This window comes from Melitaea cinxia, chromosome 15, assembly GCF_905220565.1.
Source record: "Melitaea cinxia chromosome 15, ilMelCinx1.1, whole genome shotgun sequence".
NCBI lineage: Eukaryota > Metazoa > Arthropoda > Insecta > Lepidoptera > Nymphalidae > Melitaea > Melitaea cinxia.
The window spans coordinates 3,515,889-3,539,757 of record NC_059408.1 but is presented as its reverse complement, the minus strand read 5'-3'; the positions used below and the strand labels follow the sequence as shown (position 1 = coordinate 3,539,757).

Sequence of the window (23,869 nt, the reverse complement as noted above, 5' to 3'; positions counted from 1 at the left end):
TATTTTTATAATACTTCATGATTTTTATTCCCTTTTTCAGCCTTTTCAAACATACAAGTCATAAGAATTTACTCAATATTCTTACCAGCAGAAACCAAAAAGTCCACTAAAACTGACTTCAACTTTGTCTGGCCAGATTTGAAGTCATCGCCTGCCACAAACACGCCCATTTTCTCAGCTCTCTCGATCACACCGTCAACTAACGTGTTTTGGGGCGAGCCGTTGACGTAGCAACACTGAAACGTTTATTTTGTACTCTATTAAAATTAAATAATGGCGGAAAATTTGTTCAGTGGCCATGAATAAAATCTGAATTTTTTATCGCAAAAGAGAAAAAAATTAATGATACTAGGTAAATTCAACCAAACCAAACCAGTTTCCTGTGACAGTTATTACATTTCACAACATGTAAATTAATGAAAAGTCAATTCAGACTGTCGTTTTTGCTCTTATTTGCCGGATTTAACCCAAACACAACTTGATGCAAGATGACTTTCTAAAAATTTATATTACGTATAGACATTCTGCGTCAAAAAAGTACATCGCCAAACCGTTAACCGTTAGATGAGAAATCTCGGAAATAAAAAAGATATAATGAAGTTATTTTAAGAAACATAGATCTATGAAAACAAGCTTGGCAGAATTATTTGTTATTGACATAGTATATTATTTGGTCAAAGGTTGTTGTCTCTATAGGTAGGGTCAAAGGTTTTTCAGAATAAACCATCGTAGTTTTGGCGTGAAAATCATGAAAGATGAAGCAAAAATAGAAAGTGCAAAATTTAGTTAAATTAGTTTTTTTTTTTCTTTTTTTTTTTGCTGCCTTCTCAGAAACATTGTCACTTACCCCTTCATCAACAGCGGCCATTGCGAAAATAGTAGAGGGCGATATCTCGAGATTATTCTTGCGGAGAGCCTGCTCCAAGTTTTCAGACGTATCATGAACTCCTTTTGTTACTTCACAGAACCTATAGGAACAATAACTTTTTTAAGTACATATAAAACCTTACAAGTTATATTTACAAAGTACTAAGGTAGTATTTTTTTAAGACCCAAAACTGAATATTTACGCCGTACGTTGTTGGTCTTTCTGAATTCCCAATATTTAGGCTCTACATTACAGTGCACCCGTTTTTATCAGACTTCGAAAAAAGGAGGAGGTTTACAGTTAGACTGTATTTTTGGGTTACCTCATAACTTTTATTGGGTGTAACGATTTTGTTTTTTTTTTTTTTTTATTCGAAAACTAGTGCTTGTCATGCGGTCCCATTTAAATTTGATCAAGACCTGACGGGTGATTTATGAGTTATTCCTAATAATGCGTATTTAATTATTTCTAATAATCTCAACATTATCCAGTCGTATTGGAAAACATGACTGAACATTGACTTTAGAAGCATATTTAAAAATAATAATTATAATAAGATTTATTTATTTTCTCACCACAATATTGCTACAAGACATTAGATAGGTACATAATAACATGAGCACTAATATTGTGGGAGACTGGTGCCTAAGATAGGCTCGAGGCCTGTGTTTCAGGACACCAGGTCTCCACCCCTTAATAAAGTACATTTCAATTATCATCATACGGGCATTAACAATTTTGTTGTAAACAATATTATATGAGATGAGAGAAAATGTGTAGGAAACGGGATTTTTCACCAGTGAAATAATATCATAAAAGTTATAAATAAACTATGTGCTGATAAAAGGAGTTCCGGTTCATTTTGACATAAGTTATTTATGACTAACGCCACGTTAAATTAGTAGATTATGCAATTAATCCCACTTATATTTTTTTTTTACTAAATATACCAAAAAAAACTATACCTACTCGTAAATACAATAACATTATGTAACTATTAAAAAGCAGATATTTTAAATCAAACTAACGTAAGTAGAGTTCCTACAGTAGTATTGTAGGATTTGCAGAAATTTTCATAGCAATTAAATAATTTTTCAATATGTTTATATTTCGATATATATCGAAATATTCCATGTTCTTAGTGTACATTTAAGGTTATACGAATTTATGTTTCATTATTATGGGGTGACAATTTAAATAAAAACTCCTACCTGTCATTACACAGATTAAATTATAGTAAGCAATTAAACCGAGAACTGTCATAACCACTCGAATAGTTGGGTATTCCAATTATTTACAGGAATATTATATACTGTAAGTATATATATGCTACATGCACCGATTTACATTAATATCATTGTAACTGGCAACGCAACCAATTATAATTAATCGTTCAGATTATATGTTCTATGCTAACGAGTACTTTCAAGGTCGCGTCACATACCAATTACCATCAAAGCAATTTATTACTGATAACATAAACATACTATTATTCCTACAACTTTGTCCCTGTTGATACCAAAATAAACTCACTTATTCTTCTGACCAATATGGTATGAAATAATGTATTAAATGTACATTTATATGGTCAATTTCGATTCCAATCTTTTTGGACCTTTTTAACCGTTTGTATGTTTGACGCCGCGTTGGCGCAGCGGTCACAGTCATGGATTGTATATACCTGTTGCGCAGGCGGTTGCGGGTTAGATGACATGACAAACATTTGTATTGGCCATACAGGTGTTTGCCGTGGTCTGGGTGTTTGTGCAGTCCTTGTGGGTCTCCCCACCGTGCCTCGGAGAGCACGTTAAGCCGTCGGTCCCGGTTGTTATCATGTACACCTGATAGCAATCGTTACTCATAGTAGAGAATATATCTGCCAACCCGCATTGGAGCAGCGTGGTGGATTAAGCTCTGATCCTTCTCCTACATGGGGAAAGAGGCCTATGCCCAGTAGTGGGATATTACAGGCTGAAGCGAATGTTCCACTGTATATTTTGTTAATTTATTTGTCCTTTTCTGGATTGTTTATTTTTTTTGTCAGATAATTATGTTAGTTTTGTTCGTAAAAAGTGTCGAAAACAAACATTATTTCATTTTATTACTTATCAACATGATATCGATACGCTTTAGATTGGCATCCACCGTGCTACCTACGTCACTAACTACCGTTCAAGCGCGGTATGTTTCCCTTCAACTCGATTGCATTAACACTGAAACTACGTAAATAAATAATATTTGATGCAGAGTAAAATTAACTCAACTACCATGTAATATGCATCAAAATTGAATAATGAATAGACCTTTAGGTAGCACGTTACCTTCTATTTATAGGGTGAAGTTCATTGTCAAAGCAAAACCTCGTCACCTCTTTCTGATAGTAATCCATGAACTTGACAAATATACAAAATAACTGGTTGTAAGTAATATTATAAATGCGGAAGTAGTTCTGTCTATTTGTCACGATTTCACGCCTAAACCATTTAATCGATTTTAGTGAAATTGAGTACGAAGTTTTATCGGGAAAAATAGTCTCGAAGGGGTTGAAATAGGAAATGCAAACTAGTATGCAAGCTAGTCATTGTCAACGGTAAAATCATGAAACTTTGTATTTAGACAATACTTGCAATAAGTCTATTTCACGTCACCAAAAAAAATAAAACGCAGGCAAAAAATAGTAAACATTATGAACAAGTATAACTTTTAATAAAATTAACATATGTTTTTAGAACATTATGAAATATCACAGTTTAATTACAACTCATTTGCGAGAGCCCAATAATTGCTTGTACACGTTTGTTCCTGTTACATTCTGATCCTCATCAGTTTATAACATGTCCAACAGAATATGCGAATGTCTATTCATTACCTTTGTCAAGTAGAGTTAGGTTTTGTATACTATTTCGCCGTATTATTGTGAACAACGAGGATCCCCATATCTGGTTACCTCACTCACCACTGGAACACAACAAACTTGGGAGCAGTATTATTTATATGTGGTTGTCTATCATGACTAGCCTGTTGGCGCAATTTGTGATTACCCTGCTTTCTGCTCTGGGGGTTGCGGGTTCGATTCCAGTCTGAGTCTGGGTGTAATATTTGGATATATATATCTATGTATTTATTATTCTTATATATAAAATTCTCGTGGCACAATGTTAGATAAAATACTCCTCCGAAACGACCGGACCGATTTTTATGAAATTTTGCGTGCATATCGGGTAAGTCTGAGAATCGGCCAACATTTATTTTTTATACCCCTAAGGTAAAGGGTAAGGGGTTGTATATCACATATATGGCAAAATAACGTTTGAGGGGTCAGCTAAAAAAAATAAAATAAAATAAAAACAATTTAGTTAGGGTACTTCCTCAGTCGGGCTTCTCTAAATTTTGAGTATGATATCTGCTGCTGCACCTTATCTCAATATAAAGCGTTGGACGCAAAGGCGTTTATAGAAAGCAATTTACCTTTCAGTGTTGGCTGTCCACAGCACGATAATCCTGTCCAGCTTGTTCTTGTCGCGGAAGTCCTTGATGTCGGCTCGGATTTGAAGATACTGCTCGTATCTTGTTCCACGGATGAGGTTCACAGCGCGGTCCACCTTCATATAAATTTATTTAATTAGGCATTGCCATGAAGCTATATATTATACGATTACTGTATTTATATATTAATGTGTATGTAAATGTTTATATTTATTTATTATTGCGTACGTATGTGTATAGTGTATGTGTATACAATTGTTATATATTCTATTTTTTTTCTTTTACTTATTTATATTTATATACCACCTGCCCATCTGAAAAGCATTATCCCTTTCATTATCAGGTTGTCTGGAAGAGATTGCTTTTTTGCAAAAAGATCGCCTGGTTGTACAATTTGTTACTATAATTGCTTGTAATGTAAATTTTGTGCTTTATTTCAATGTGCAATAAGGTATATTATTATTATTATTATTATACTGAATGTCACTCCGCCCGCCCAATACATAATAGATACATATATTATAATAACTACTTATATAAATTATATAGTAAATTTACTTATACTTACATATATAAATATAAGCGGGTGGAGGAATACGCCCCGGCCCATCAAACGGCCGGGTTATTATTATTATTATTATTAATACTGTAAGCATAGTGTAGTCGAAGTTACACGTTACCGTGTAAGTAAGTTTTGTTAGTATCGAAATTTTGGTATCATTCGCTAGAAAATCGAAAAACTCGAAGCATCGTCCAACAAAAACTCGTCCCAAATAACAATCAATAACGTTGTCGATAATTACAACTTCAACAACGAAGGTTTTAATATGTAAGAAAATCTCGCTGGGTCGTACTGACAACGAACAGTAATCATAAACGCGGTTAAAACAAAAATGTATGACTTGATACTATAACAATAAAAAGGCTTAAGAATTAATTGTATCGCATTAATTTATAAATCTGAGGGTATTATTCAATATTTTGATTTTATTTTCTTTTTTCTCAATTGAATTAAATATCCTTGATATAGTTCATGAGGGTACATTGCATACATTGGCCGTAGTCTTCTCTAGTTCACTTGACAGGAACACGCAGAGTTGCCTAAATTCTGCGCCACCCTCTCGACCTCACTGGCTAGGCCCACAAGAACGACGAGTCGATACGTGTGGAGCCAGTTCGGCTGCAGAGTCTTTCGCATTTTAGAGCTATGCTACAAATGCTTTACGGAGACCCCATTCCGGGTTTCAAATGAAATTTTCCTTCTCCAGGACCCTGGTGATTTTGAGCCAGGTTTATCCCTAGGTCGCCTTTTACGACCCCCACGGGAAGAAAGGGAGTGGTGCTATTCTACTCGGCCGACACCACACGGCTTTTCATGAGGGTAGATCCAATAGTAATAAACGTAAAACAATCAAACAAAATTTGAACACGGGTAAAACCGACCTACGCGGTTTTTCAATTGAATATAATATAAAATATAAGAATGTATCAATCTTTCAATTACCAAACGCAACCACAGACTTCCGAAGCAACAGGAAAATGCTATTTAAATACGTGTAATTGATTTTATATGAAGGACAAGAACATTTTTGTAATTTCAAAAATTTTCAGTCAGCTATTGCCATTAATAGTTGAGAACGGCTCGGCCCAGTGAAGTATTTTAGTTTTAATAAAATATAATTATAGGATAATATATTAAAGGAAAAAGATAAAAGCAGTGTCTCTATTAGGAATGTGTTGATAAATAGTCGATTTTATTTTCGGTGCAATTTTTGGCTGATCATTTTGTTTAGGCCGCCTTTTGCATAATTCCGTTAAATTGTCGAATAGCCGGAATATATTTTGGCTGACCCTTTTTTTTTTAGTTATCCACTATTGTAATGAAAATCGATAATATTTTCACATCCCTAGTACGTATGCTCGGCTTGCGTCACCTCTCGCAGTGTCAGCCCGGTCCGTGGCCCTTTTGGCCCTAGGGTAAATACACACATGCTCAAACCCGTAAACAATGACGACAATATTTAGCGTATTGGTGCGAAAAAGCACCTAAACACCGTCGGTCGCAGGCTCATATCCCGATCGAGGTAGAAATTTGTATAAATACCTGTTTCTAGAAAGAGTCCAATAGAAAAAGAAACCTAAAAAATCAATACATATAATAAAAATGTAACGGGTCGCTGTTTGTACATTTAAGATATATGAGAAAAAATATTATGGGGCCTTTATCAACGCAAATAGCACTCAAAACAATGATTGTTAGAATTTTTGTCTGTTTGTCTGTGCGTTTGTGTACGCTAATCTCAGAAACGGCTTATCCGATTTAGATGTAGTACTAATATATTACGACAAGCATAGCTTAAAATTTAGTGTTTGTTTCAAGTCAATCGATTCATAAATAAAACAGTCATGCCAATTTAAAGAATCACGTTGAAGTTATAAATAAATCATTGAAAGAAACGTTTAAAGCGATCAACTATCATAGGATGAGCTCGGGTTATGTGATACATGTTTATAAAACAGTATCAAACTCATTTGTAACCTAACGCAGCTGTACTGAACAATCGATAAATGTTTACGAGTTTCACATAGTAACTGCTCGTAAACCTTGACTAACCTGTGGTATTATAATATTGAACACGGGCATTTTGAGCCCGTGGATGTTAATTGTTAAATAAAAAAAAAAACTTGATTAAAGGCTTAAATGGCTGTCAACCATTTGTAGACAAAAATTAAAAACAAAATTATATTAATTTGTAATTTGACCAGCCCGTTGGCGCAGTTGACATTTACCCTGTTGTTCGCTTCAGGGTTTACACGTCCGATTCACACCTCTAAAATACATGTAATATTTGGAAAATGTATTAAATATTATTTATTAATGTAAATATACATATATCCGTTACTGGTTAAAGGAACAAAGGGTTGTCTAATTAGAACGAGATGAGAAATATCGTCGTCACACTTTCACAAAACTAAATATAATTAAATTACGTTTAAGCTACCGAGGCCTATCCATTTTATTATGTACATTTATGATACAACACGTCAAAGGAATAATTTCAACTTGGCTGTCATAAGCTTTGTGAAATGTTCTACTTACTAAACGTAACACGTTGTTAATTGTAAATTTCTATTAGACTTTTTTTTTATTTATAACAAGCTTATTGCATGTAACAACACTTATCCAACTGAAATCAACTAAAATGTATACTTGATCTACTGCAAGCCTACTACAATATATTGCAAAACGGTTAAAAACAGGGAACTGCGAGTGTACGTGTTGTGTCGATAAATTAAAAAATATCCCTTTGTCATGGCGAAGGCTTATACATATACAAGAAGAGTCGGGACTTGATCTCCCATTTCGGGTTTTGCGTACCGTGAATAAATATTATTATCAGTTGTATTCGATAACAGCTGGGAAAGACAGACTAAGAGTCTCTCCGGGGCATAACGGAAAAACCCATAACGATCCCCGGTTTATAGGTCTACGTGCACTGAACGATAAATGCACATCCAAAACCGTGATCCTCAGCATTAGGTAAAATGTCACAACTCTTTCTACCTCGAATAACGATCGCTACTCGTAGTAAAACCAAGTACCAAGGGGTAAAAATATGTAGCATGATGGAGGGAATTAATACAAGTATGTTTACTTTGCATGCAAAAAGAAATACATATATATGAACATAGTAAAAATTTACTATTACTAAGGATCTAGAACCGACCAGGCGTAAGTGCTCTCCGAGGCACAGCAGGAAGATCCACAGACACACTAAATGACACGCTTAAATGTCTGAGTGGGAAACGAAGAGTCAATCGTATAGAAACCAGGCTATAAATAAACTAGGTCAATCAAAAAACCGTTTGAATTAGTAATAAATAATGAATCTAGAAAACATAGGTATAGAAATCAAAGTTTACATGAGTGCAACAGATTCATTTATTTGAGCCCAAATTCAATATTTTACGATATTCTATTTACTTCTACTTGTCCTTAAATAAAAACTGACTTTAAAATTTCAGTTGTAAGCTTCAATAAAAAAGTTGGTCTACATAAAAAAAAATATCAAAATCAATAATTGTGTTTGTAAACGAACAAACGGACTTCAATTTTGTTCGACAAGTATTAATTACAACGTAGCTAGTCAAAAAAGAATCAATTAAATACGCATTATTAGTGATTAAAAAAGTATTCGTCAATCTCTATCAAGGAAAAAAAAAGAATAATCAAAATCGATACAACCTACAAAAAGTTTTGAGCACACATAAAAATCAGTCACATCATCATCAGTCATCAAGTCAGTCATCATCAGTCATCAAGTCAGCACACATAAAAAATCAGTCAAATTAAGAAACTCCTCCTTTTTTGAAGTCGTTTAGAATTTACCTTGACTAAATACTTGAAAAATAATTTTTAATCACTCTTTTACGGCCTAATTTTTTGATGATGTGATTTATGATGACAAAAATCGACAATAAGCTTAAGCAGGCGTAGCGAGGGAGGGCGTCATCATGCCCCGGGCACTACTCACAAAGGGGCGCCAAATGTTCCGTAAAAAAAAAATTTACTGAATATATTATATGGTTTTCGAATGGGGAGCTAAAAAGGTATTGTGCCCCGGGATCGAGTTAAGCTCGCTACGTCACTACGTAAGAGTTACTCATTTCGGTCATATGTCCTGCAGAAAAAACAGCGCTACTGAAGCCACGTCATCTTTCGTCATTTGATATAATATTGTACCGAAGATAACCCTATAGTTATTATTAATAAATTCAATATAAGTCTAAGCAGAAATACAAGTTACGAATTTAACTTTTATAAAAATTTGTGGCTTCCATTTCAAAACTCCCGGATAAAATAAAATCGTGTTTCTAAAACCGACCATTTTATGTGAGGACTATTGTAATTCAGTCAAGCAATTATGGACTATATTTCTACCACGTAAAAACGGGAATCCGATAACAAAAATATTTTTTACGTAATGTTTGCAAGTACGTACTTGTGCCGTCGGGTGTCCGCTAACACGTTGCTATGACGTACCTCGCAATTTGCACGTGTTTATCGATCTTCAATTTAAATGAGATTTCATACAATGCAAACAAGACATTTGGCTACAAGCTTTTTGGCTATGTTGTATAACAGTCATGTCGAAATACAATACAATTTATATACATTGTAAGACACGCGCTTTTAGAGTATGCTTGTAATTATATGTTTAACTGAAGTACGGCACAGCAGGACTTTTCCTACTCAAAATATGGAGCAGCCCGACTGGGGTAGTACCTCGACCTTACAGAAGATCAGAGCTAAATAACACTCTTTTCAAGCAGTGTTGTGTTCCAGTTGGCGAGTAAGGTGACTAGAGCTGGGGGGAACTGGGGATGGGATCGACAACGCGCTTGCGATGCTTCTGGTGTTGTAGACGTCTATAAGCTACGGTAATAGCTTACCATCAGGTGAGCCGTACGCTTGTTTGCCGATGTAGTTACATAAAACAATATATATTTATGGAATGCAAATATACAGTTTGTTTGTTTCCTAACTGCGTTCCTTAAAATGAGAGGTCTGTAGGTGTAACGATCGATGTAGCGTCTAGCGATCACGTTCAACGTGAAATAACAGTTCCTAGCCCATTTTTAAATTTGACGTTGTTTAAATAGCTGTGTTAGGGCCAATTTAGCGGTTTAAAATAACATTTATTTTGTTCATAAGTTATTGATAAACTATCAGAGAACTCATGTAAAAATAAATTTATCACGGATAAAGTAGTTTGAGCGTGAACCTTTGTAAACAGTGATCTCTTCTAAAAAGTTCTTAAATAAAAAAGCAAGGTCTATCCATTTATATTATACATATATTAATCCTATATCTACTAGGACAGGGAAATAATTTATATAACAAATAAAAAAAAGTGTAATAGATTTAATCATATAAAAATCAATACCCTCTTGAGTTCGTTTAAATTACGTGTTTCTACGTCATGTGCCTCGACGCGGGCTTATAAATTCGGGTTTGTTGCATCAGCCGCTTGCCAGAACTAACCTAAAAAAATCTCTGCCATATCCCGTATATCCAAGATATATAATAGTATTTGTGAGAAGGTGGATGTTTTTGATGATAAATTACTTGCCTTTAAAAAAGTTGTTTTGGGATTGTTGAAGGATTAATTACTTAGTACCTGGGTGACCGAGCTCAGCTCGGTATTCTTAGTAAATCGTGAAGGATTAGTAGTAGAAGAGAGAGTTAAAATGATTCGCTGCCGGTTTGGATGACGTGTTTTTTAACCGACTTCAAAAAAGGCGGAGGTTACTCAATTCGGCTGAAGGAAACTCAATATATATATATATCCCACCTTCGGTGCAACAAAGTCACAATTCAGGACACTTTTTTTGTTGTCTTTTAATAGGACTTTTTGATAATTTAATATAAGATTTTTAAACCATAGCAAAGAAAGTAAACTATTAATTTTATAAACATTTCAAACCTATTATAAGTAGTAATCCAGAAATGAGGAAGTAAAAGCGAAAAAAAAAAATTAAAAGTCCTCTCCTGTAAAATTAAGAAATGAGCTGTTGTGACTTTGTTGCACCGAAGGTACGAGATATATATATATATATATATATATATATATATATATATATATATATATATATATATATATATATATATATCACTACATAGTATAAAACAAAGTCGCTTTCTCTGTCTCTATATCCCTATGTCTCTATGTCCCTATGTATGCTTAAATCTTTAAAACTACAAAACAGATTTTGATGCAGTTTTTTTAATAGATAGAGTGATTGAAGAGGAAGGTTTATATGTATAATAACATGCATTAAATAGTGGAGAAATACTGTTATTTTTGAGGTTTCTAATGTGATGTCGTAGATAATTACATTTTTCCGCTTACATTGCAAACGCAGCCTGAACCCTACGAGATTTATCAAAATAATGTACTAAGTATTATACACATTGAAAAGTTCTACAGAAAACTCCGCTATGTCTCTTATGGATATCCCACAATAACATTTTTTTGTCATTTACTTTTTACGACAAATAATGGCTAATTTTCAAATCGATTTTAACCACTACAGCATTATTCCTTATCTAATTAAATACCTTAAATACATTGTTGATTTAATATTGATCTATATGGGGCCCTTTACAGCATATGATTTAAATGAATATTTTTGAAGATTTTATAGATTTAAAAATTGCGATACGTACCGTTTGCGGCAGTTCCGGCCGGCTTTTACTCTAAAGTTAATGCGTGCGGGCTACGGGCAGTAATGAATAAATCGAAACTACTGGATCGATTTTAATCATTTTTCAGTGAATAACATAGGCTATAATTATATTTTAAACCCGTGCGAAGCCGGAGCGGGTCGCTAGTATATATATATTTTAATGTATGTTCGGGGATAACTTCGTCGTTTATGAAAAGATTTTGATAATTCTTTTATTTGGTGGAAAGGAGATATCCCTGGTTTGGTAGCATGATAAGGAAACCAGGATCTGATGATGGGATCCTAGGGAAATCGAAACTTTACATTAACTACATAATACTTAACATACTACTGGGTGTACTGATTTTGATGTTTTTAACCTAATCGAAAGCCGATGTTTATCATGTGGTCATATTTTATCGAGATCTGAATACAACTTATGGAGTAATCTTTGATAATGCGTATTTCATGACTATTTTTTCATGTACCTATATTGTATTACTGGTCGATGTAATTGAAATCGATTTTTTTTAGTTTGCCTGCAAACACAATTATTAATAATGAATTAACGCAAAATAAAAATAAAAAATAACGATACATTAAAAATTGATACAAAATACACAATTACAAGATTGATAGTAATTGCTTCTCAAAAACTGACAGGCGCTCCAACAAATCGTGTTTTTTTTTTGAAAATTATGTTTAAATACGAATTACATATTTATAAAATATGAATAATATTTTTTTACCGACAATAATAAAAAATATAAAAAATCAATAATAATAAATAATTAAAAAATAATAATGATAAAATATGAATAATATTTTTCGATTTTACCGACATAATAATAAAAAATAAGAACAGCCTATTTAAATAAAAAATAACGAGTGCAATTAGAAAAAGAAAAAGAAAAAATAATTGAATAGGGACATGGGGATTTGAACCATGTTCTTCTCGGTTGATCCCGGCCGACGGATTTCCCACCGAGCTATTGCACCTAAATTGACAAATGCGAAATTTACCTTCGCATTCTAACGATATTTTTTTCACTCCCTAAAAACAGGGATAAAACGACATTATCTGAAAATGAATTCTAGCTAGATAGACTTATCTCCCCCGAAACCCCCTATATACTAAATTTTATGAAAATCGTTGGAGCCGTTTCCGAGATCCAGATTATATATATATATACAAGAATTGCTCGTTTAATAGTATAAGATAAATGATTTTGTTTTTGTTGGTTTTTGTGTTTGCTGATTATGCTTGTTTTTAACTTTACTACATCTATTTTTAATTATACTCATCTATATTTCGGTTTGTAGATATAATGTTTTTAATACTAATTTTTTAAATACTAGTGTTACATCTCTTTTTGTGCTTGTTGTGGCAACTTAAAATGGTGCGCATTGCTTTTGTTTGCATTGCACGCAGCTCAAATGTAGTATAATTTTTATGTGAAAATTGTAATGTAGCAACTAGTGTTTGTCCAAATGAAATAAATAAATACTATTGCGATACTGTAATGTAAATGTATGTTATATATATTAATAGGCCTCCACAAGTTCGCGCCAAAAATGGCGTAAACTCGTGTGTTTTGTCCATAATCACCACGCTGGGCATGCAGGTTGGTGACCGCAGGGCTGGCTTTGTCGCACCTAAGATGCTGCTGCCCATCTTCGGCCTGTGTGTTTCAAAGCCAGCGGTTAGATGGTTATCCCGCCTGCATCGGTCGGCTTCTTAAGTTCCAAGGTGGTAGCGGTACTGTGTTATCCCTTAGTCGCCTCTTACGACACCCACGGGAAGAGAGGGGGTGGCTATATTCTTTACGGCCTTAACTACACAGCAGATATTAATAGCGGATGAAAAGGAAAATTCCTCACACGTACGGTACGATTCCTACCTGTGTGTGTACGTACGATGACGTAATTAATCTGAAGTTTGGTACGAGTTGTGGTAGATAAAATTAAAATAATCGCTTTTTACTAAATACATATGAAGGTATACACGGTAAATATATCAGAATAACATTTTTTTAAATTTTTGTCTGTCTGTCTGTTTGTTCCGGCTAGATCGATTTTGACGGAACTTTCACTGACAGATATCTGATTTAATAAAGAGTAACTTAGGCTACTTTTATTTCAATTTTTTTTATAACTGCGAACTGAACAGTAACTAATTCCACGCGAACGAAGTCGCGGGCACACCGAGTTTGCCATATAAAAAGACTCCGTTATATACTTCATTATATAAAATATATTATTCCTTTTTTCAGTTGAATATAAGAATAATAAGATTTCGAATAACAACGTTATAAAAACAATTCTATAGTCACCGATATTAATAATAAATACAACATAATTTGCGTTCACTTGCATAGTTAATAATATGGCGTGCCAAACATTATTGAGTATATTAGTATTTCAGAGTATTATTATTAGTGTATTATTTGCATTCGTTGCCAACACTTAGTTAATACAGGAAAATAAGAGACAGGAACAAAATACGACTCATAATTATTCTGCCATGCTTTGGTAAAAGTCAGTCCAACCCAGTTTTAGTAAAATCTTGTATATTATATCATTCATTTAGTTTAATCAAATACAAAACTTTGAATTAAATTTTCTAAGATTTCGATTTTTATGGCAGTATGGAAACCTGTACCTAACCAAAATGGCATGGCATTTCTCGCGAAAGCAAAATATTTTTGCTTTTTTATCTCCTAGACATCATCACGATTTATTTTAAACGAACTTTAGTTCGTGGTTTAAAATCTTTACTGGGCGGAAAGAATGAGTGAATTACTGTTTAAGTATAATTTAGATAAAAATCAAATGTTAATAAAAATATATAAAATGTTAAAAATTACATAATTTTACGAAAAATGATTTTAGTTTCTTGCTCAAATTAAAAATAAAACAATTCAAAAAATAATGTTAATTTCTTTTTAAGACAATCTAAGGCGATTGTACGAAAAGTCTTGGATGATTAACTACCCAAAGCTGCATTTTTTCAAGTCTCGTCGTTCCTCAACCTTAGCAAACCGGATCCATGTTTTTACTGGAGCACAATATTGACAACTTCAAGAATTTTAATTAGGTATACTTGAACAGGACTCTTTTCCCAGAACGCAAATTTAAGAATATTCCAAAATTGTGTACACGAAATGTAATGTAATATTATATATATTTAGATAAATAGTGTATTTTTTGGCGTATTTCAATAATTATAATATATTTTTCCTGTGAATCTGTCAATAACTTAATCGCTAGATCCGTCCTATATATGACATCATTCCTGTAGCATTACTTGTCCTATAAATTTCCAATGCTGGTGTTTAGTCCTTACTGTACATTTTTTGTGTAAATATTTTTAAATCAATAAAATTAAGTTGTAAATAAATCATGTCATCTAGTATAATCAATTTGTAATGTTTTAGTTACTAACAGCTGTAGTTTTAGTTTAAATGTGTGTGTTGTGTTAGGGTAAGGTGTAACAATTAACTATTTTGCCTGTTTCCAAAATTAAATTGAGACTGTTATCTCAACCGCACCGATCAATCTCCTTCGTGTATTCTACACTATACTTGACATTGGCGGAATCAACCATACTTCACTGGCACAACTGAAAACCAATCAATCAATCAACCTTACCAATAACGCGCGACCATGGTTGCTGCAAAGTATCCGAAACGTCGGGCATCTAAAAAACCTAATAAGCCGCGATAAAATCAGAAAAAGTTGTTTCAATATAATGTACCAATAACCAGTAAAAAGTCCATTAAACATAATAATTTTATTCGTAACGAACCTCTTTCCGGTAACCCTCTGGTACCGGATTGTTAAAGAGGAATATGAAGTTAAATAAAATAATTGTTACTAATAGTTGTCACCCAGAGGTCGATATTCAACCATCATTAAAAATTTAAATTTAAAAAAAAAACAAATAATTATGAAAATAAAGAACATTTTTTAAAAAATTTCAATTTTACTACAGACTGACAATCAACAAAAGATTATATAAATACGTCAGAGCGGGTGTGTGGGTGTCAAATACGTAGTAGTGTGTGTAATGTTTTTTTTTTTTTTATTGATTTAATATATTTATATGCATAATTTAATATATATATTAGCATTCTGCACTCCTTCTCTATATAAACTATAAGTGTACGAAATTTCATACTCCTCCCGTCCGTGCAATTTTCGTGAAAAGGGGTACAAAATTTTTGCTTCACGTATCAATATATTGATAATCACTTACCTGGTTCGCTGCAATGAAGTCAGGATCATAAATGGCCGGTCTTGGACGCATCGTTGACATTTCCTTGCGGAGCTTCTGCTGGAGGTCGTAGTCGATGACCTTGGCGCGGACCATGGCATCCGCCAGGTTCATGGGGCTTATGTCCCATCCATCGATTACTATCGACACACATGTTTTTGATAAGTATAAACGTATATCGTCGTTTGAATTATGTTATTTTTTAAGGTGTTGATATTTTGATACCATTAGTAGATATTATAGGTTATCAAAAATATCTTCCAGTAATATCTAGTCAAATGAAGAACAAAGTAGCATTAAATATTATTGTGTTTGAAACGAAAAAAAAACCGACTTCAATTACTCCGACAAATAATAGATACGACATATGAAGACAGAAAAATTGTAAGTAAATACGCGTTTTAAGAGATAACCCAAAAAGTAGGTACTTGTCAGATCTCGATTAAATTTAAATTGGACCACATGACAAGTACCACTTTTTCGATCAAAATGAATCATCGAAATCGATCCACCCAGTTAAAAGTTATGAGCTAACATACATGAATTGGTTGAACCAAAATACAGTCGAATCGAAAACCTCCTCTTTTTATGGAAGTCGGTTAAAAAGAATTTTCTCTTAGAAAACACTAACTTGTATTATCTGATAACAAAATTACGATATATAATGAACAAAAAACTCGTCAGCTTCGGTTAAGATTATTGTGTTTAAGGAAAAACTCTGAGAGCTGAGATTGGTTAAAATACAACGGTTTTCAACCGACTACCAAATAAGGAGGAGGAGGTTTCAATTCGAAACAATAATTATTTCTTGTGCCGCACATGTTTTTGTACGTACTACTTTGTAAATTATTTTCTGTTAATAATCCTGACGAGCTTTAGTTAATAAGCTTGTTAAAATAAATCGAATTTCGAGTTTGGTTTTTTGAAGTTGTACTTCTTTGGTGCGTTAGGGGAAAATGGTGAGAGTAAGTTATTACGATACGCGAGCACACCGTCACGATAAAAACCAACACCCTGAAGTTAGCTAGTCAACGGAGAAGTTAGCAACGTGAAGTTAGCTAGCCAATGAAATATAACTTCTTACGTGCGTACACACACACTTTTGTTTTAATTTTTTTTCCCCATTATTAATTCTAAACACCGAAATTCTCAAGACCTGCTCAATTTTATCATAAAATTAAATCTACAATATCGTGTATTCTTGACGTCACAAATTTTAGTAAACTTTTAATAAAAACTGACTTTTTACTCATTCAGAAATATTCGTTACATTTTAGCCAATAGGTATACGTAAACGTATATGTTAAGTATACATTAATTGACAATAAATATTTTAAATTTAATGAAAGAGATACATACAGTTGTCAACTCGAATGAAAACTATTTTAATAACAAACTTTTATACCAATACCCTTTTCATTGTCATAAATACAATCGTACTCCATTTTACTATTTGGATCAATACCTGCGTATCAGAATCAGGACAGCGGCTACTAGGTCAGGGATACTGGACACTCTATGTTATGGAACAATACTTTCCATAAACAGATACCATACATAATACCTTCGAACTACTAGGTTACTAATTATTAACTACCTAATATTGTAGCAATATTTGTAAGTAAGAAACCTCAAAAAAGACGCTAATATTTTAAAGGAAGTTTTAGGCACTTTATATTTCATAGCAAATACCTGGTAGAAAAGTTTTAACCGACGGAATCCAATCGTAAAATAAGCTAGATATATAGAGCATATGAGGTGAGGAATAGCAGGAAATATCCTGCTCAAAATCTGGAGCAGCCCGACTGAGTCCAACTTACAGAAGATCGCAGCCAAACACTGCAAGCCTTAACACTGCCCTCAAGTAATGGTGTTTCTGTGGTGATTAAGATAGCCAGAGCTCCTGGGAATGTGCAGTATAGAAACTTTGAGGTAGAATCGGCAAAGAGCTCGTGGTGCTTCTTTTGTTTTAGCAGACCTTACTGTTTGTTAATCTAGTGGTATGAAAATTTCACTTACCCAAATCATCAGGATGCACCATGGGTAAGAGTTTTGACATAGTAACAAATACATCGCCACCCTTTTCATCGATACCGAGGCGAACCGTCGATGCCTGCGTAATCGAACCAAACCTAAAATAAACCCGTTATTATATATAAAATGCCTTAGTATCAGTGTTATTTACAGCTTGTTATGAGTGATTGAGGTACAACGGTATAGATAGTTCGTAATAATCTTAATATTATAATTTATTTAACCGCCTTTCAAGAACTACATTGGTCCAAGATCCCTGGACAAACCTTACCTCTATACAATAGGGTTATTATTATTGAGTACAGTGATCATACACACAATCTGAGGCCATTGGCAAGTTCTCAAATACCAGGTGTTAAAGGTGTGTTAAAATTGTACTAACTTTACTTATTTCTTAACGGCTGATTCTTACATATGTTGTAGAGAATATTGTAAACAATATGAAATTCTTACTGCGTGACACCTTCTGTTGGTAGTATTAGTTGCCAGTAAAGTTTGTGTTGTAGATAAATAGATAAAAAGTAAAAAATTTATAAATTAGTTGTTAAATAATAATGTTATTTTTCATTTATGTATATGTCATATTATGTATTTAGTGGCATCCAAACTTGCTGCTCGCGGTAGATGCACAAATTTTCCCCTATTCACATCCAGGTCTGACTAGTACGATTAAAGAATCCAAAGAATGCATATTTTTAATAATGCTATAGTGTTATGATATATAACTAACCAGTTAGAATTCATCTGTCCATTTTTAGTATTCCATGTGAGCTGGTGCTTGTTAGCCAGGACAGCAGCTGTAAATGTGGATCCATTGTTGCCTCCCCAACCGACTAACATCACCCCCACTTTTCCAACTTTACGTCCAGTTCGGATGCATAGTGAAGTTCTAAATGGCTCTGCCTAAATAACAAAATGAAAGCAGAATACAAACATGGTTGTAAATTAGGATTACAAGTAGAAATTATAAGCAATTTTGTCCAGACAACGGACAAAATTTTAAATATGTTTCTATATTTATTAATATGAAATCAGGCAGTATTTCAAAACCAAAAGACAATTTGGAAAAAGTAGCCCTGTCTCATAAGTCTTTCAAAAATTAAACTAATATTTTTTTTTTGTCAGTTTTCATAGAATTATATTTCTCCAACCGATGGTGGGATAATCATCCAACTGCTGGCTTTAAAATACACAGGCAACACACATGAGTTCACGCCAGTTTTGGCGCGAAATTGTGGAGGCCTATATTTTTTATAATAATATTATTTATATTAAGAAAGAAGGCTGTTATTATTATTAGGCTGTATTTAATATTGTCTATCTCAACACATTGCCTTACATGAAATGTTTTTCCTAGAAAATATTTGTTTATTACTCTTTGAAGAAGATAATAACAGTAACAGTTTTGTACTTATATAATAAAATAATTATGTATAATTTACTGACATAGTTACATGTCTAACATTTTAAAATGTTAGGGTAGAGTATATAGGGTAGTCTGAATAAAAATCGAGGTTTAAATTTACTCATCATCAAAACAATTAAATAAAGGTTTTGTTATCATTTGAATATTTTTTATTTAGTTTTATATATAAAATAATATATTAAATACTTTAGATATTTTCCGCATTACGTTTTTGTTTCCTCCTCGATATAACACAAAAAAATAAAAAATTTATAATAAAGAATCGCAGTTATATTTAACAATACATAATTCTAATGATATTTATTTTTTTATTTCAAACATCAAGAAGGTACATTCTACAAGTTTCCACGATCAATAAGACCCGGCGGACAGTATTTATATAAATACATTAATGTTTCACTTACCACTATATCCTTTTCCGTTTTTGTTACCAATGTTTCATTATATTCGTATTCGGAAAATATGTAATCATCTGTATATTTTACATTTGGTGATGAAACAATTATGTTTTCAGATTTTCTACTCATTCTGGTTAAGTATGTAGGGTTAATAGTATATTACTCTCGTTAACTTTTAACGTTTTACTTCCCCAATTGATTTTTAATCGATGCTTAAATTTTTTATATTTTATTTATTAAAAATAGATAATTATGGTAGTTTCTACAAATGTCTTGCAAACGCATTAAATAGTAATACGTACAACTCCACAACAATCTACCGACTGAGCAAAGAGCGACTGAGTCAAAGATAGACTTGGGTAACTCATGAGTGAATGATACAAATGAAACAATTATCTTTTCAAGTTAGCTAGTCTCTCATCAGCTCACTTGCGTTTCAAATATATCTCCAGCTCACTAGGCTTATGATTCATTTTCGAGAGACTGACGTACTGAGCGGGAGTAAAAGAGACTGAGCTAGTGAACCACTCGATCGGACGATGGCGTTTATCATGCGAAAGAGAGAGATAGTTAGCTATGGCTCTGAATCTTTTCGATTCATATTTCACAGACGATTGACGTCTTGCTTTGAACAAGCGAAAAAGTATTTTTTACGACCACATAAGGTTGCATTTTGGTTGCATTATAAAATTATTTCACTGAGCTAAACGAGCTGAAGAGCTAAATGAGTGATATATATCCTAAAATCAAAATGATATATCTCTCTTTTCTTTTCAGTGATATAAACTTCGCATGGCAAGTCAAAGAGTAAAAAAGGTGTGAAACTCGCCTACATTATCGTAATTCAAAAATAGTCACACAAACTAACGCCATCTCTTGGACGAGGAGGGTGAGTTCGGTGTGATATATTAATGTGTCGAAAATAGATGGCAGTAGCAGCAGTAGCGTCGAGAATTTTTGCAAATATAATTAATTTAAATAATCATTCAAACATGTTTTGTATGATTCATAGGCATAAAAAGATATATTATAAAATATAAATATACTTTAATTTATCTCCAATATTTTTCGCCGTGGCAATATTATTGAGGCACATCGTTCGTTAGTCGGCCATATTTAAATTTTGAATTACTCCTCGTTTTTCTGTTTAGTAACTAATACTTAATCTGTGGTACTCTCTACCGAGAGGCTCCAAGGATGGACCTACCCCACCCCAGCCTGCAAAATAATGATACTTGTAATAAAAAAAATACTAATCGATAGATTTGCAATAGCTCAATTCAACTACGTTGTCCTTTTAAATTGCTCACCTTAAATTATTTAATTAAAAGTCAAAAAAGTGTTGAAAAATATTTATTTATCAATAATTTCAAACTCCTATATCTTTTGATGTATATGTTGCAGTCAAAACTCTTAACCAGTCAAAAGCACTATTGACTAGCAAAATCAGTCAGAAGTACTTTTGACCGTTTGCTTTAGTCAATAATACTTTTGACTAAAATAACAGTTAAAAGTACTTTTGCCCAATGGAGCTGGTTAAAAGTACTTTTGACTAAATGATTCCGTCAAAAGTGGTTTTGACTGGTTGTATCAGTCAAAACTCTTAAAAAGTTAAGGTACTCGATAAAAATAACGACAAACGCACATAATTATTATAAACTTTTATATTACTCATTATTAGTGGAGAACGTGCTGATATTAGAACAAAAATGAGTGACTACGAAAAGAAAGAAGAATTTTTTTTTTGCAAAGAATTTTAGCGTTGGAAGATATGAAAGATAGTCATTTCAATGTGATGATAAAAGAAAATTTTGAAAAGTTTGCAATGGATGTGGAAGACGCAAAATTTAATGAAAAGGAAACACCATTACAGTACAGTAGACTACAACGCTTTAACACATTGAAGTTTGTGGTATAAAAAAATTAGTTACAAACACAGAACCTGTCAAATATTTTTGCCGGCTGAGGAAATCAACGACATTATTGATGCTGCTCGTATTTCTATACGGCATGGTGGTCGCGATAGACTTAAGAATGAAACGGCAAAAAAGTACGCTAATGTTACAAAAGAAATAATTAATATATATTTATCAATGTGCAAAGTATGCCAAAGGAAGAAAAGCAAGAAAAGGATGGGTCTGGTTTAGAAACCGATCCTGCACACTGAAATGAGCAGTCGCCGCCAAGTCGATCTGATTGACATGCAGTCGCAAGAAGATCGCGGGCATAAATTTATTATAGTTTATCAGGATCATTTGACTTAATTTATTCACATCTAACGAGTTAATAGTACTTTTGACTGACGCTTTTTTGCAGTTAAAACTACTTTTGACGGAGAGCGTCAGTCAAAAGTATTTTTAACCGCGAATTTGCAGTCAAAAGTACTAATAACCAATAATTTTCAGTCAAAACCACTTTTGACCAACTTGTCCAGTCAAAAGTACTTTTGACTGATTTCGCTAGTCAATAGTGCTTTTGACTGGTTAAGAGTTCTGACTGCAACATATACAATATTTTAAATTGCTGAAAGTGTTAAAAAACTGCTCAAGTTGCATTTTTAATTGCTCAAGTATAGTTTGGAACAGATCCACTTTCCTTAATTTTTTAATTAAAAATAAATAGATTGAATAAATAAAATAATGATATTTGTAAAAAAAAATGTTAATCGATAGATTTTCAATAGCTCAAAGAGCAAAGTAAGAGGGCTAAAGGGCTCAGGGAGCAAAAGGCAAAAGTAATTTTTTAAGGCGCTCAAATGCGTTGTTACATTCCGGTGTCCATTCGAATTTAACATTTTTTCGATATAATTTATTTCATTCATCATCATCATTGGCCTCAATCCGTCTGTTGCAGACGATTTAAACAGTGTCAGCTTGAGTTAATTACACAGCTCTTTTCGTGACTAAATAAGCCGATACGTTAAAAAAAATCTGTGCTCTTAAAAAAGTATCTAATAAAAATGGCGTCGCAAGTGACATGGACACATGGACACGGGATTTGATAAATAAATTACTAACAGAAAACGAAAAACATGCGTGCTTGTGGGATCCATACAGTGAAACTTATAAAAACAAACTCCTTAAACATCCTTATTATAATCATACATCCTTATTATAACTCCTTAGACATCACAGATTAAGTATTAGTTACTACGTAAGTAGACATTGAAAAAGATAAATGTAATTTAATTTTCCACTCCTGTTAAAAAAGGACGGAATTTATTTATTTATTTATTTATTTATTTATTTAATTTTGAGGAGGAACAACAGCTAAAATACTTTCACAAATACAAAATTTACATAGAGACATAAAGCCAATAATAGTTCCCCACATATAGAAACAGAAACTACCACAGAAATACATCACTAACCACATATCACATTTTATCTCTAAGACATATCAATGTATCTTTAATAGTGTTGTTATCACAATACCAACAAAATTAAAGAGAGTTAAAGAATGAGTCGCTAATCAACTTTCTAACAGACGCACAGCTAGTGTCAAAGAGGTCTATATCAAATTTATTCGCAAACATATTGAATTTATTACCTGCTCGCCAGAGAAAAGTATTTTGTTTATAGTTTGAGGAAACGGAGGATAGGTAAATTAAAGGATTTTTTCGCAATGTTTTTGATGGAATATTAAATGTAATTTGTGACAAAAGTTCAGGACAGTCTATTCGATTTGAAGTAATATGAAACAGATAAGCTAAGTCAGCGATTTCTCTTCTTAGTTCAAGAGGAAGAATATGGTATTTTTTACATAGGTTTACATAGTTACGAGAATCATACGGTTGATTTGATTTAAAACAAATGTATTTTAGGAATTTCTATTGAATATTTTCGAGGCGTGCAATATAAGTCCCATACCTAGGATTCCAAATTTGCGAGGCGTACTCCAAGTGACTACGTACAAGTGAACAATATAATATTTTTAATGTTTTGATTCTAATAAAGTCCACCGAAGTACGCATCACAAAGCCCAAAGCCACTAATGGCTTTACTAACTACACTATCAATGTGGGCATTGAAGAGGAGTTTGGTGTCATGTATTACACCCAGATCTCTAATTGTAGAACTCCTAGGGAGCTTTTCACCTTTTAAAATGTAATTGTGTGATATAATGTTACGCTTTCTTGTAAACGTGACGAC

At 33.0% G+C, this 23,869-nt stretch overlaps 1 protein-coding gene across 1 annotated transcript in view; it reads right to left on the bottom strand.

Annotated features, from left to right (window-relative positions):
* The window catches only part of LOC123660465 (inositol-3-phosphate synthase), a 28,067-nt gene extending 9,233 nt beyond the window's left edge, over positions 1 to 18,834 (bottom strand). The window contains exons 1-6 of the mRNA XM_045595540.1: positions 18,625 to 18,834; positions 17,880 to 17,992; positions 15,843 to 16,000; positions 4,337 to 4,470; positions 848 to 968; positions 86 to 236 (exon numbers count right to left, since the gene is read on the bottom strand). Coding sequence (XP_045451496.1) covers positions 86 to 236; positions 848 to 968; positions 4,337 to 4,470; positions 15,843 to 16,000; positions 17,880 to 17,992; positions 18,625 to 18,734 — 787 coding nt within the window. The 5' untranslated portion in view covers positions 18,735 to 18,834. The remainder of the gene's footprint in view (positions 1 to 85; positions 237 to 847; positions 969 to 4,336; positions 4,471 to 15,842; positions 16,001 to 17,879; positions 17,993 to 18,624) is intronic.
* Between the last annotated feature and the right edge of the window lie 5,035 nt (positions 18,835 to 23,869).